Source organism: Aquarana catesbeiana, linkage group LG07 (assembly GCF_042186555.1).
Source record: "Aquarana catesbeiana isolate 2022-GZ linkage group LG07, ASM4218655v1, whole genome shotgun sequence".
In the NCBI taxonomy this organism is placed as follows: Eukaryota; Metazoa; Chordata; class Amphibia; order Anura; family Ranidae; genus Aquarana; species Aquarana catesbeiana.
In genome coordinates, this window is record NC_133330.1 from 210,618,706 (window position 1) to 210,633,875 (window position 15,170).

At 46.1% G+C, this 15,170-nt stretch overlaps 1 protein-coding gene across 1 annotated transcript in view; it reads left to right on the plus strand.

Moving 5' to 3' along the window:
• The first annotated feature begins 5,657 nt into the window (after positions 1-5,657).
• The window catches only part of RNPC3 (RNA binding region (RNP1, RRM) containing 3), a 59,820-nt gene continuing 50,307 nt past the window's right edge, over positions 5,658-15,170 (plus strand). Inside the window, exons 1-3 of the mRNA XM_073593011.1 lie at positions 5,658-5,849; positions 10,361-10,408; positions 12,926-13,041. Coding sequence (XP_073449112.1) covers positions 5,712-5,849; positions 10,361-10,408; positions 12,926-13,041 — 302 coding nt within the window. The 5' untranslated portion in view covers positions 5,658-5,711. The remainder of the gene's footprint in view (positions 5,850-10,360; positions 10,409-12,925; positions 13,042-15,170) is intronic.

Below are 15,170 nucleotides of genomic sequence, written 5' to 3' on the forward strand. Positions count from 1 at the left end.
TCTTCCAGATGAGCTGGTATATATGGATACAGGTATCCGTATTCTGACACTACCTTCTTTATTATGACTTTCTGTATTTTGGACAGCCTAGGCAGGGTTTTGCGATCCCCATATCCGGGTAGGACCCGGGCGTCTGGTGCACGTTGAACTGAACACCCAGCAACTTCATTTGGTTTAACTTTGGTAAGGGCACAATAGGGCGAGCTATGGGAACCCATTTAAGCCCCGGATCCTCCTTGACAGACCTGTAGATACTACCTAGCGGTGCTGCATCAGCAGGCAGCTTGATTTCCCCATTGGCAGTAACAGCAGAGGGAATCCCGCATTCTTGCACCTCACTCATTGGTTCCTCATCGCTGTCGCCCCACTTCTCAGTATAGGATAAAGTGTCCGAAAACAACTCCGATAACACTCCTCAGCCGGGAGATAGTTGCACTTAGCATGCACCTTGACTGGCACAACTATCTAATTTTTTTGGTTGGTTACAGGCATCACTTCCCCCACGGGCACACCACTCTCGCTTCTCACTTGCTTACCTGGCCCCGGTACTTTCCTCTCAGAAACGTGGACATCAAAGCAAGTAGCTGGGCCCGACCATGGCCTCTAGAAGCAACTGGTCCGCTGGGTCTTGGGGTGGTCACCAGTGCAGGATTAGCAGCTTTCCGCATGACTCCGGCGACGGCAGGTGGACTCTGTGGATCACTCCCAGCCAGGATAGCAACATTCCTGTCCCAGTCAACCTGTATTATCCGGGGAGGCTGGGTTGGGGCAATAACCTCAAACAACTGTTCCCCACAACGTCCACATACGATCCAAGGGCTCAACTGCTTAGTCAGGCCAGAACATCGTTCACAGATCAGTCCTAGAGCCTCATAGCCTCCAGCGGTATACAGGGCAATCTTACCCCTTGTGGCGTACCGCACTTCAGTGTCCGACACCATGCCTTTGGATTCGCTTAGGCTGGATCTGCTATCTGGAACGTTCATCTGCCAATCCGCCACCATGCTTCCAAACTGCGCCATCTCCTTCTCTAACCCAGAATCAGACACACATGGCAGCATTTCCTTATCCTCCTCTGCAGAGTGGGGGTTCCTACCCCTGCCAACAGATGGGTGCAAATGTTCTCTGGGAACTGTGGCACCCGCTTCTTCTTGCTGTGGCGCGCCAAGGCTGTAATGGAGTCCATTTTGGAGTCTGCATTAACCCTCTCAGAGCTGGCAGGAAGTGTCAAAAGACCAGGCTGATTCTTTACCCTGAGCAGTGAGACTTGTTGGTTCTTCCCCACACTGGTAGTACACACGACAACACAGTCTATAAGAAGGGTAAATGTTACTTGCCACTTTCCCACAGAGCCATACGAAATCCCAATGGAGCCAAAGCCAGTTGCTATGGGCGACTGCTGCAAGGATAAAGCCTTTGCCCCACGTTGGGTGCCAAATGTAACAAGGTCTCCGGCCTCCTTCAGTCTAATGAGAACTTCCAGGGTCAGAGATAGCTGACATCCTTCTGTATATGGTGGGTTGTGAAGCATAGTGGGTGCAAGGTGGATAAAGTTATTGGGCGCCAGACATTTCTTGAATGCAAAAGAGATGATTATTTCTCTTACAAACTTTTATGGGGGAAAGAGGGTTAGGGCCAGGACACCCTTAAGTAGTTGCAAGTTTAATCAGCAGACTCTGAGACTTCAATAGGAGGACAGCCCTGCAGGGAAAGACGCCACATCTGCACGTGCAGGGATGCTGTCTCCTATGACAACAGACTTTAAACACTTCTTAACACAAAACGTAACAGTTCCTTCACTTTCACTACACTTCTCCATGTAGTTCTTAAGCACACTGAGCTCCTGGTCTCTCTAGCTCCTGGTCTCACTAGACCCTCTGATTCTTTGCCACTGAATCCCTTGAGCTCCTGCAATCTTCACGGTGGTATCTTCTTCAAGCATCACCCCTGCCTCTCTGCTGGGTCCCTAGCTTGGCACTCCCAATACATCTCAAGCTTCAGCCCACTGGCCTGCTTGGTCCCTGGCTTGGCACACAAGGCTGCTCTGCAAGCATCACCTCCGATGGCTGGGTCCCTGACTTGATCGCTGCCTGAAGTTTCTCGATTCTCCACCATGCCCGTTCGAGAATATTGCTCCGGTACTTGCTTCAGTTACTCACTGTGGTCCCCGGTAATAAGGTGGCTGGTCCCTTAGTGGCGACAGCTTCCCTTCTACCTCCGACCACTGACAGGATCTCCAGCCGGCAGAACTGTCGCTTTTGGTTGGACTGAAAGCCGCAATCCCAACCCTGTGCTGCTCTCTTGCTTCTGGATAGGCCCTCAGAAAGCCTAGCAGCCAGATTCCCCCGGATAGGTCCAATCTCCGGCCTAGCAGCCTGGGGCAACACGACACACGTCCACCCAGACAGCCATCCAGGTGGCAAAGAACATAGATCACCTGACTCCACCCAAATATATAGGCTCTCCCAGCAGGCCAAGGGATTTAATAAAACCCCTGCCCATTGGCTGAGATACCCCATATACCCATAACCTGACCTTGAGTTGCCCTTCTCATATCTAGTACCACCAAGTACCCGGCTACCTAGTGGTAGAAGAGAAAAGTGCAACAAGGCCAAACTTAGGGAGAAATCAATAGATCTCTAACAATCAACCAGGATAACTACTCCTGGCAAGTAAATTTGTGAGGAGCGACCCTGCCTAAACTCCAGGGTGCTACAAGTGGATGGAGAAATGTGGCTGATTAGAAAAAAACGTGCAAGGCTCACCGCCCAAAAAAGGTGCAGGAAGCCGATCTGCCAGTGCTGGGCACTCGATGTCCACTGGCACCTGCTGATCCTCAGGCAGAGACTCAGAACGGAGCTCTGAGTATGTCAACAAGGTAGACAGGGGGAAAGGGATGGATTCTGTGTTCCTGCAAAGCAGGGGAAAAAAAAAACATGACTTCTCTTAGTAAAAGCAGCACACATAGTACACCAAAACACTGGCTAAGCACACATTTAACCCTTTGGTCACCCTAGATATTTAACCCCTTCCCAGCCAGTGTCATTAGTACAGTGACAGCGCATATTTTCGGTACAAATATTTTTATTCATAATTTTAAAAGAATAACAAAAAGGCATGTATAAACTGCCCATGCAGGGGTTCAGAGTCCCAATGCAACTCAGGGAAATCTTAATCTACAAACCACCAAATAAGAGAGCAGTGGTGGTGGCTATGGGCCAAGTTTAGAAAGTCAACAGTACATATTTTTAGTACTGATCACTGTATTAGTGTTACTGGTTCCCGCAAAGTGTCAAAAGTGTCAGTTAGTGTCTAATTGTCTGCAGAAATATCACAGTCCCGCTATAAGTTGCTGATCGCCGTCATTACCATACCTCACAACCGCCCCAGATTGGCTGGGACTGTCCCGGAATATGATCTATGTCTCGGGGTCCCGGCCAATCATAGCAATGTCCCGGAGCAGAGCCAAGTGCCGAAACGAGTTCCAGCACTTGGCTCCATTAAAATCACTGGCAGGGGCGCGCTGCCGCGGGACTTTTTTCAGCCGGCGCAGCTTACTTCTCCCTGCATCTTCAGGTCAGTGCTGCTGACTCCACCTCCCCCCTCCGGCACTCTGTGGACCCTGGGGCAGCCTGACCAATCGGGTGCTGCCCTGGGTGAACATGCAGACTGAGTGTCTGCAGTTCCAGGGAGTGGGACAGCACCCGGCTGAGGCCTCCAGGAGGCGGCAGGGATGAAGAGTCGCGAGAGTGGCCAGAACCGATTGCCCTGGAGCAGGGAGAAGAGCTCCGAAGACCTCCCAGCTCAGGACCAATGGACAGGCTAATAGGAGAATGAGGACGGGCGGGCAGGAGGTGTAGGCAGCTAGAGATAGCAGAAGATCCGCTGGATGGAGCAGCTCCGTGACCTTCTGTGGGCACCCAGTTATGAGAACAGGCTCTGTGCACTGCATGGAAGGTAGAGTGTCACACACACACACACACCTTCCCACAGGAGGGACTGCACACAGGGCTAGGATCTCTCTCACTTCCCCCCTCTACCTCTACCCCCCTCCCCTTCTTCCCCCCCCCCTCTCTCCCCCACCCCACAACCCTGCACTCAGTAAATAGCATGCCCCCCTCAACCCTGCACTCAGAATGTAGCGCATCTCACAACCCTGCACTCAGTACTTAGCGCAACCCTGCACTCAGTACATACGCAACCCGCAATACTGTACATGTTATGTAGCGCACTCCGCAACTCTGCACTCAGTACGTAGCACGCCCCTCAACCCTGCACTCTGTACGTTGTGCGCCCCTCAACCCTGCACTCTTTATGTAGTGCACCCTGCAACCCTGCACTCAGTACGTAGCACAACCCTGCACTCTGTACATAGCGCACCCTGCAACCCTGCACTCTTTATGTAGCGCACCCCTACACTCAGTACGTAGCGCAACCCTGCACTCTGTACGTAGCGCGCCTCTCAACCCTGCACTCTCTACGTAGTGTGCCCCTCAACCCTGCACTCTGTACGCAGTGTGCCCCTCAACCCTGCACTCTGTATGTAGCGTGCCCCTCAACCCTGCAATCTGTGCGTAGCATGCCCCACAACCCTGCACTCTGTACACAGTGCACCCCACAACCATGCACTCAGTACGTAGCGCAACCCTGCACTCAGTACGTAGCACAACCCTGCACTCAGTACATAGTGCACCCCACAACACTGCACTCTTTATGTAGTGCACCTCTGCACTCAGTACGTAGCTCAACCCTGCACGCTGTACATAGCGCGCCCCTCAACCCTGCACTCTGTACATAGTGTGCTCCACAACCCTGCACTCTGTACGTAGCGCAGTCCTGCACTCAGTACGTAGCGCAATCCTGCACTCAGTACGTAGCACACCCCACAACACTGCACTCTTTATGTAGTAAAAAAATGCAGACTCCAAACACTCTGGACCCCTGCATTCTGTGCATTACACCCTCCTGATCCATGCGTTCTGTGCATTACACCCTCCTGACCCCTACGTTCTGTGCATTGTATTGGATGCTATATGTTTTATAACAGAAAGTAAAAAATATTGTTTTCTTTTTTATTTTCAAAATTGTCCTTCTTTTTTTGTTTATAGAGCAAAAAAATAAAAAAATGCAGAGGTGATCAAATACCACCAAAAGAAAGAACTAAATGTAGGGAAAAAGGACATTTTATTTGTGTACAGTGTTGCATGACCGCACAATTGTCAGCTAAAGTAACGCAGAGTGCCATATCACAAAATGTGGCCTAGACATGAAGAGGGGTACATCTTCCGGAGGTCAAGTGGCGTGTAGTCACAACTCCATCCAGCCCCCCACCATGGAAGCATACAATTGTAGTCCAGCTGATCTCTCTGCTCTCAGTGTATAGCACTCTGTATTCTGTAATGTAGCGATGCAGTGCGCTCCTCGAAATAACCATTAGGGGCGCCTGCGTACTGTTTCGGTGGATGGCAGGTGTTTCATCAGATTTGGCGACCCGTCAAAATGTGTAACGACAGTAACGTTCCGTCGCTGCCATCTTACTACACCCCGCACCCCTCCATGGTAAGGCTACACCGAAAAGGGGAAAGCATTCTGACTAAACACAGGCTCTCTGCGGTAAACCAAAGATGGCGGCTCAAATCACGCGATGTTTCATGAGGAAGTTTTTCCTGTTTGGGCGGAAGTTGTGTTTGTAGCCTGAGAGTGATAGAGAGATGGATGCAGGCGGGAGGAAGACGCTTTTGGTTCGGCATCTCCCAGCTGAGCTTAGTCCCCAAGAACAGAGGGAGCTGCTGGAGAAGAGCGGAGCGTGCAGTGTGCGCCTGTGTTCCGGGAGGACGAGGGGGAGCCTGGTAAGAGGGGAGCACCATGTATGACCCCCTGTGTGCTCCATGTGTGCTCCATGTGTATTACCAGTACACCCCGCTTAGGAATACATAATATTGAAGCTTTCCTTAAAGCTGACAAGTGGGTATGATTTGTATTTGATAGGTACATAGGTCCGGTCTGGCACAGTGAGGGATCCCTGGAGAAGCTGGAAATCCCTGTATTAGGATCACCACAGTCTTCTGGCTCCAGTGCTGAGTGGCTGTCCTCCTGTATAGTGACCACAGGGACACTTCCACCATTACAGAACATCTTGTGTTCTGTTTAATGAATACAAGGCGTTCTATGATTGGATGAGGGGTGGTGATGTCCTGATCTACACCTCGTCAGAGTACACCCTATATTAAAGTCTTGGTTTTAGTTTAAAAATAACAATCATGCCATACTTTCCTCCTCTGTGCAGTGGTTTTGCACAGAGCAACCCAGATCCTCCTCTTCTTGGGTCTCCCGCTGGCACTCCTGGCCCCTCTTTCCTGACAAGTGTCCCCACAGCAAGCAGCTTGATACGGGGGCACCCGAGCCGCTGCTCTGTGTGTCCATTCAGACAGGGAGCTGCGACTCAGCCCCACCCCCTCTCTCCTTATTCACACCAATGACGCCTGTTGCTATTTCATCCAATGAGGAGTGAGAGTCCTTGACAGCTGAGTCTCTTGTGCAACATTTCTGGTTCAATATGGACTAAGGTAAGTATTAGGGGGGCTGCTGCACACAGAAGGTTGTTTTTTTGTTTTTTTTTAATCTTAATGCATAAAGATGAAAAAAAAAACTTCTGCCTTTGGAACCACTTTGAGGCTGGGTTCACACTGTGTGATTCACCCTGCACTGCTGTGCATATCACATGCGATCTGCGAGATGCAAATTCAGCCATACAGATTGTATGGCTGAATTTGCACCAAAATGGTGCAGGACCCTTTTTTGGTCCGCACTGTCATCGGATCCCATGGATCTACACACCCATGTGACCAGATTCCTGCATTGCTTGGAAGTTCCCACAGCGATCTGCGAACTGATCAGAGAGTGTCGTTAACTTTGTATTGCCACCCACAGCGGTTCGCATAGGGCAGTGTGAACTGCCTGCCAGAGACATGCAATGCAGGAACCTGCACTGGAATCGCACTGGTTCCCACATTGCAATAGTGTGAATCGAGCCTAAAGGAGAGAAGTACAGACAAAGCTTGTTTTATCTTGTGGCAAGTCTGAACTCTACCCTCTTCAAGTGAATAGTCTCTAGCAAAGTCTTAAAGGAGAAATATGGCCAGCCATGTGTTGGTTTGACCATTTAGTTGAGAGCACAAGCAAATGTGACAGTTAACACTCCTGGCATTACAGGAATGTAACTGTTTTTTTGAAAATGTTGAATCTTGGATTAAGTTCCATCTTAAGCGCCCAAAGTGGAACTTTACCTATAACAACTTGATAAAAAAAGTTCTTTAGCAAGGAACATACATTGCACGTTAATAATGATACCAAAATTAGTGTGTGCAGTAAATTGCCTTCCAGCATTGCTTCTGTTTCTTCTTGCTGGAGGCTGCCATTTTGCTGAAGCCCAAAGCTCCAGAACAGCAATAAAGCGGAACTAAACCCATCGATTTAACGTTTTCAAAAAACAGTTACATTCCCGGAAACCCAGTGTTCCATCAGATTTTGTAACAGAAGTGATGTTCTGTCATGGCCATCTTGGTACAACCCACACTAAGCCTACAGTCTGAAGTCGCCAAGTGGACATCTTTTTACACCCACCGAAATCTTGCATTTCACACTTAAGTTTACCAATAACTGAGCTTATATAGTGAAATGCAGTATTTAAAAGTCTGTGACGCTGTTTTGATGTTGAATTTTAAAAGCAGCGACAAGCCTGCTGATCTCACACGTTTGCCAATCTGACAGAACACTGCTGCTTTTAAAATTGAATCTTCAAAACAGTGTCATGGACTTCTAAATACTGTATTTCACCATATAGCTTAGTTTACTGGTAAAAATAAGTGTGAAATGCAAGACTTCGGTGGGTGTAAAAAAGATGTCTGCTTGGCGACTTCAGGCTGTAGGCTTACTGAGGCAGAGTTCCGGGCGTACCAAGATGGCCGTGACGGAACGTCACTTCCGTTACAAGATTTGACGGGTCTCCTAATCTGACAGAATACCGGGATTGCTAATTGTCACATTTGCTTGTGTCCTCACGCAAACTGTCAAACCATCAAATGGCTGGAATCATAACAGATCACATGTGCAGCACCATGGCAGTTGCAGATCAAACAGAAGCAGCTTCCTTGGCTCTAAAGCAGGGGTCTCCAAACTTTTCAACGCGAGGGCCACATTGTAGATTTTACAAGTATTCAGGGGCTGAAAATAATCAGTTATTTATAAATGAATGAATACAATTTAAACAAAATGACTATATTTTACATGGATCCTACGTCTGTGTACCCCATTGGTGCCTTTCCGCACATCTGTGTGCCCCATCATCGTCTGCTGTACATCTTCAGCACATTTATTCCCATTTGCCTCTTGCCTCAGTATGACCTAACTTCAGCTCTCCTCTGACTCCTGCCCTTTGCTAAACACGTGGAAGTATTTCTAATACAAACAGCTGGCGGTAAGCAGGGAGGTGCCACGCTGATGTGTCACCAGTTGCTAGGACAACGGCGGTCCTAGCAGCCAATCCTCAGCACAGCGTGGCAGCATGGGAGGGTGTGGGAGGAGTGGCTTTGTTTCCGGTACCTGCCAGACATACTGCCGATAACACCAGCTGCTTTTAAAAGGCAGCAGATCGGCAATGCTATGTTGGCAGAGTCTGGGAGAGCTGCGGGACTGGACAAAACGCACAAGCGGGCCGGGGTTTGGAGACCCCTGCTCTAAAGCATAGGAGGGCTTAATTCCCTTTTAAGGCTGTCAGAAGATCTCTACAAATTCTGCAGTGTCTAAAAATAACAACTGAGAATGGGTGAGGCAGTGTATTACTAGATTTAAAAAAACAGTTTAGGCACTTTTTTCAATGCATTACATAGCAATACCTGCAAAAGGGGCCAGCCTTAAGTCATCTAGCAGGACCCTATTTTCTGACTAAAGTTCCACCTTAACACTTCCAGAAATGGGTGTCCTCATCCCCCTGCTATGCTCAATGGTTCCTTCTGTCAGCCCCATGTTGCTGTACAGTCCCATGTCGCTGACAGGAGGAACCACTGAGTGCAGCTGGGGATGTAGGTATTCCATGCTTCTGAAAGTGTTGACATTGTCAGTGTGCAGGGAGGTTTTTAGAATCTAGTGAGCAGTACAGTGGAACCAGCAAAACTGGTGTTAATGTGAGATCTAATAGGGCCATCGAGCAGCTAAAGGTAGTTTGTGAGGTAATTTAAAATGTAGAATGAGGTGCCAAGGGGCCATCAAAGCTGGATGTAGTATTGGGGAAATTTAGAATCCTGTGAATGGTGCCATCAGAAGCTTGTGATAGTGTGTGGGGTAATTAAAGGCCAACAGGCAATCGCTGGGACCCTCAGAACCTTAAGTTGAAGTTATTAGACCCAACCTTAATTTTCATTTCTTCTCTTTTGGGGTTCCGTATGACACCCCCTCCCAACTATCCACCTGAACGCAAGCATGCAGCTGTTCAGAAATGTACACATGCCACAGTCGCAATGCTGTGTGCCACTGCATTTGGTGGGTGTTTCTGTCATGGAATGCTACTCATGCAAGCCTAAGCAGTGTCTAAGCATAGTATACAATTGTGGAGCAGAATTTATAAAGCTTTTCCCCTCTTGCCCTTTATCGCTTGTGCATATCGAATAATAAGAGCTTACTTTTTTGTGTACTGTTAAATACTTTATCTGAGCTTAGAGTGATTGTAAAGTGAGAAGGTTTTTTTTATCTTAATGCATTCTATGCATTAAGATAAAAAGCCTTCTGTGTGCAGCAGCCCCCCTAATACTTACCTGAGTACCACCTAGATCCAGCAATGTCCACGCGTGCCTCAGCCATCTGGTACTCTCCCTCCTGATTGGCTGAGACACCGCAGTGACACCACTGGCTCCTGCTTCTGTCAAAGTCAGTTAGCCGATGAGGGGAGAGAGGGGGCGGGGCCGAACCACGGCTCCGTGTCTGAATGGACACACAAAGCTTTGGCTCGGCTCTGTTGCCCCCATAGCAAGCTGCTTGCTGTGGGGGCAATCAACAGGAGGGAGGGGCCAGGAGCACCGAAGAGGGACCCTAAGGAGTGGAGGATCCAGGCTGCTCTGTGCAAAACCACTGCACAGAGCAGGTAAGTATAACATATTTGTTATTTTTATAGAAAAAAATTAGACTTTGCAATAACATCATTTACCTTCCTTTCATGTGTTGACCAACAATGCAGTAAAGAAAATAACTGGCAAGAGGGTAGCACTGGACCTACTAGTGCGTGTTGGAAATCAGTGATCCAAAAAGACAATGGTGATAATGTAATATCAGATCTAAACTTTCCGTTTTTGTTTTTATTTCTTTTCAGAAGCATGTGGCTTTCGCAACGTACCCAAATGAATTTGCTGCTGCAAAGGTATCATTTCATATTTTTATACTGCATGTCTTGAGAACTAAATAGCTGCAATATATGAAGCGTGTTAGCTATGCATACCATGGTAAACACTGATCTGTAACAAACAGGACGATGAGAAAATTCTGAGTGAATTAGGGGCTCTTGATTTTCATACTTGGTTCAGGTTACTGACTCAAAAATTGTGAAAGCCATTGGAGCAGGGCAATGGCTGGGTAAGTAGTATATTCAGGAGAGGTCAGAAATGGCAGTGTTGGTGCTTTCCCACTACAGTTTACAGTTTTTTTTTTTTTTTTTTTTATTTAATCACTTCCTGTCCTTAGGAGATATACAGTGGGGACGGAAAGTATTCAGACCCCCTTACATTTTTCACTCTGTTATATTGCAGCCATTTGCTAAAATCATTTAAGTTAATTTTTTTCCTCATTAATGTACACACAGCCCCCCCATATTGACAGAAAAACACAGAATTGTTGACATTTTTGCAGATTTATTAAAAAAGAAAAACTGAAATATCACATGGTCCTAAGTATTCAGACCCTTTGCTCAGTATTTAGTAGAAGCACCCTTTGATCTAATACAGCCATGAGTCTTTTTGGGAAAGATGCAACAAGTTTTTCACACCTGGATTTGGGGATCCTCTGCCATTCCTCCTTGCAGATCCTCTCCAGTTCTGTCAGGTTGGATGGTAAACGTTGGTGGACAGCCATTTTTAGGTCTCTCCAGAGATGCTCAATTGGGTTTAAGTCAGGGCTCTGACTGGGCCATTCAAGAACAGTCACGGAGTTGTTGTGAAGCCACTCCTTCGTTATTTTAGCTGTGTGCTTAGGGTCATTGTCTTGTTGGAAGGTAAACCTTCGGCCCAGTCTGAGGTCCTGAGCACTCTGGAGAAGGTTTTCGTCCAGGATATCCCTGTACTTGGCCGCATTCATCTTTCCCTCGATTGCAACCAGTTGTCCTGTCCCTGCAGCTGAAAAACACCCCCACAGCATGATGCTGCCACCACCATACCTCACTGTTGGGACTGTATTGGACAGGTGATGAGCAGTGCCTGGTTTTCTCCACACATACCTCTTAGAATTAAGGCCAAAAAGTTCTATCTTGGTCTCATCAGACCAGGGAATCTTATTTCTCACCATCTTGGAGTCCTTCAGGTGTTTTTTTTAGCAAACTCCATGCGGGCTTTCATGTGTCTTGCACTGAGAGAGGCTTCCGTCGGGCCACTCTGCCATAAAGCCCCGACTGGTGAAGGGCTGCAGTGATGGTTGACTTTCTACAACTTTCTCCCATCTCCCGACTGCATCTCTGGAGCTCAGCCACAGTGAACTTTTGCTTCTTCTTTACCTCTCTCACCAAGGCTCTTCTCCCCCGATAGCTCAGTTTGGCCGGACAGCCAGCACTAGGAAGGGTTCTGGTTGTTCCAAACGTCTTCCATTTAAGGATTATGGAGGCCACTGTGCTCTTAGGAACCTTAAGTGCAGCAGAAATTTTTTTTTTTTTTGTAACCTTGGCCAGATGTGTGCCTTGCCACAATTCTGTCTCTGAGCTCATCAGGCAGTTCCTTTTGACCTCATGATTCTCATTTGCTCTGACATGCACTGTGAGCTGTAAGGTCTTATATAGACAGGTGTGTGGCTTTCCTAATCAAGTCCAATCAGTATAGTCAAACACAGCTGGACTCAAATGAAGGCGTAGAACCATTTCAAGGATGATCAGAAGAAATGGACAGCACCTGAGTTAAATATGAGTGTCACAGCAAATGGTATGAATACTTAGGACCATGTGATATTTCAGTTTTTATTTTTTAATGAATCTGCAAAAATGTCAACAATTCTGTGTTTTTCTGTCAATATGGGGTGCTGTGTGTATATTAATGAGGAAAAAAAATGAAAACTCATGTATAATGCTAAACTGGTACCTGTAAAGACTTTTTTTTTTAAAGTGTTGCATATGAATAATTTTAGGTATCATAGTTTGTTGTCATTTCACCAGTGTGTGCAATTTTACATTTTAACATATTTGGTATCTATTTACTTGGTGCAATATCATCTATTATATTTTACAAACAAATTGGGTATTATATTGTGTGTATGGTGGTTTCATCCTCTGACACCTATATAACTACAGACCAGTCGTGATGTGTGGGGTTTGGAAACTGACAACATTGAGGGCTAAGCCAACTAGGCAAGTGGCATTTTTAGATTTTTTAGGTCAGCAACTTTTGTCAGTACAGGTTTCCTATATGATGCATAATTGGCTTAGCAAGGTACGGTGTTTCAAGGGCATCAACCTTGAAAAACTTTACAGCCATTATAGAAATAAAGAAAAACGCCTACTTTCCCTCTTCTCTTGGAGAATATTGAATTCTTCAACCCTAAGTTTTTTTTTTTTTTTTTGGACTTCTCAAATAAAGTCTCTTATTGTAACTAAACATTGTTTTGTGCCGTTTTATGATATTTTTTTTTTTTTTTTTTTTAATGTTCAAGCACTTTGAAATGATGTCACACCATTCATTCACAGGGTATTTCAGTGCTTCATCAGCTCACAGTGTTGGGTCACACGCTTGTGGTTGAATATGCTAAGGAGAACCATGTTCACTTACCAGACCAGCCATCTTTCTCTGAAAAAAAGAAAAGGTTTGTGGATTTTTTTGCTCTGTGTAGACTAAAACATGACTAAGCTCTATAAAGAATGTATGCTCAACTTGCTGGTGTTTTGTGTGTGTTTATATGTATATACAATACTGTGAAAAAGTATTTGCCCCCTTTCTGATTTTTTTTTTATTTATGTTTGCATATTTGTCACACTTAAATGACTCAGATCATCAAAAAAATTTTATTATTACACATGGATAAACCGAGTAAATACAAAATGCAGTTTTTAAATGATGGTTTCATTTATTAAAGCGACGTTCCACCCGCTTTAAGGCAAAAAAGCTGTCCAAACCTGCCTGCTTTATGTGAAAAAGTAATTGCCCCCTAAACCTAATAACTGGTTGTGCCACCCTTGGCGGCAACAACTGCAATCAAGCGTTTGCGATAACTGGCAATGAGTCTTTCACATTGCTGTGGAGCAATTTTGGCCCACTCTTTGCAGAATTGTGTTAATTCGGCCACATTGGAGAGTTTTCCAGCATGAACAGCCTGTGTAAGGTCATGATCCAGCATCTCAATTGGATTTAAGTCCGGGCTTTGACTAGGCCACTCAAACCTAAATTTTGCTTTGTTTGAACCATTTGGAGGAGGACTTGCTGTTGTGGTTTGGATCATTGTTCTGCTGCATAACCCAAGTACACTTGAGCTTGAGGTCACGAACTGATGGCCGGACATTCTCATTTAGGATTTTCTGGTAGAGCTCATAATTCATGGTTCCATCAATTATGGTAAGTCGTCCAGGTCCTGAAGCTGCAAAGCAGCCCCAGACCATCACGTTACCACCACCATGTCTGACTGTTGGTATGATGTTCTTGTTATGAAATGCTGTATTCATTTTATGCCAGATGTAACGGGACGCACATCTTCCAAAAAGTAAAATTTTTGTCTCATCAGTCCACAGAATATCTGCCTAAAAGTCTTGGGGATAATCAAGATGTTTTTTGATGTGAGATGAGCCTTTTGTGTTCTTTTTGGTCAGCAGTGGCTTTGGCCTTGGAACTCTCCCATGGATACCATTTTTGCCCAGTCTCTTTCTTATTGTTGAATCATGAACACTGATCTTTAGCTGAGGCAAGTGAGGCCTGCAGTTCTTTTAGATGTCGTTCTGGGTCCTTTTATGACCTCCTGGATGAGTCGTCGTCGTCATGCTCTTGGAGTGATTTTTGTAGGCCGGCCACTCCTGGGAAGGTTGGCCATTGTTCCAAGTTATCTCCATTTGTGGATAATGGCTCTCCCCGTGGTTCACTGGAGTTCCAAAGCCTTGGAAATGGCTTTGAAACCCTTCCTAGACTGATACATGTACATTACTTTGTATCTAATCTGTTCTTGATTTTTTTTTTTTTTTTTTTTTAGATTGTGGCATGATGTGTGGCTTTTTGTGATCTGTTAGCATGCTTCACTTTGTCAGACAGCTTCTATTTATGTGATTTCTTGATTCAACAGGTCTGGCAGTAATCAGGCCTGGGTGTGGTAAGTGAAATCTAACTCTGCTTTCCAAAAAATTGTGGTTAATCACAGTTCATTCATGATTCAGAAAGGGAGGAGGCAATTACTTTTTCACATAGGGCCAGGTAGGTTTGAACAGCTTTTTCCAAGACTGCATCTTAGATTTACTCGGGTTATCTTTGTGTGATATTAAAATTTGTTTGTTGATCTGAATAATTTAAGTGTGAGAAATAACCACAAAAATCACAAGCCAAACTCTGCATTGCTTTTTTTTTTTCCCTTCCAATGTCATCGGGAGCCAGCTGTGTCTTCTGGGTTCTTGTGGCCAGCCACCGATGAAACGTCCCCAGGACTTCCCTCCAACTCTGTGTCTCCATGCTCCTGCAATCTCCTGTGATATGTGATGGGATATCCCAGGAAGCTGCAGGAGCAGAGATATCATTCTTGCCGAAGTGATAACATACTAAAATAGTACTGACAAATGTGCTAGAATAGGACTAAAAAATTGTAAATAAGCAAAGCAATACAATGGGGTGAGGTCACTTTCTGCTTTTAAAATGTCAGCTTTCGGGGGTGGGGGGGGACTTGTTTTTGACAGCTACCCCATACCCACTTTTGTCAGACCTCGCAGCGGCGAGGTACGTCACAAGTCCGGCCCCCCTCCT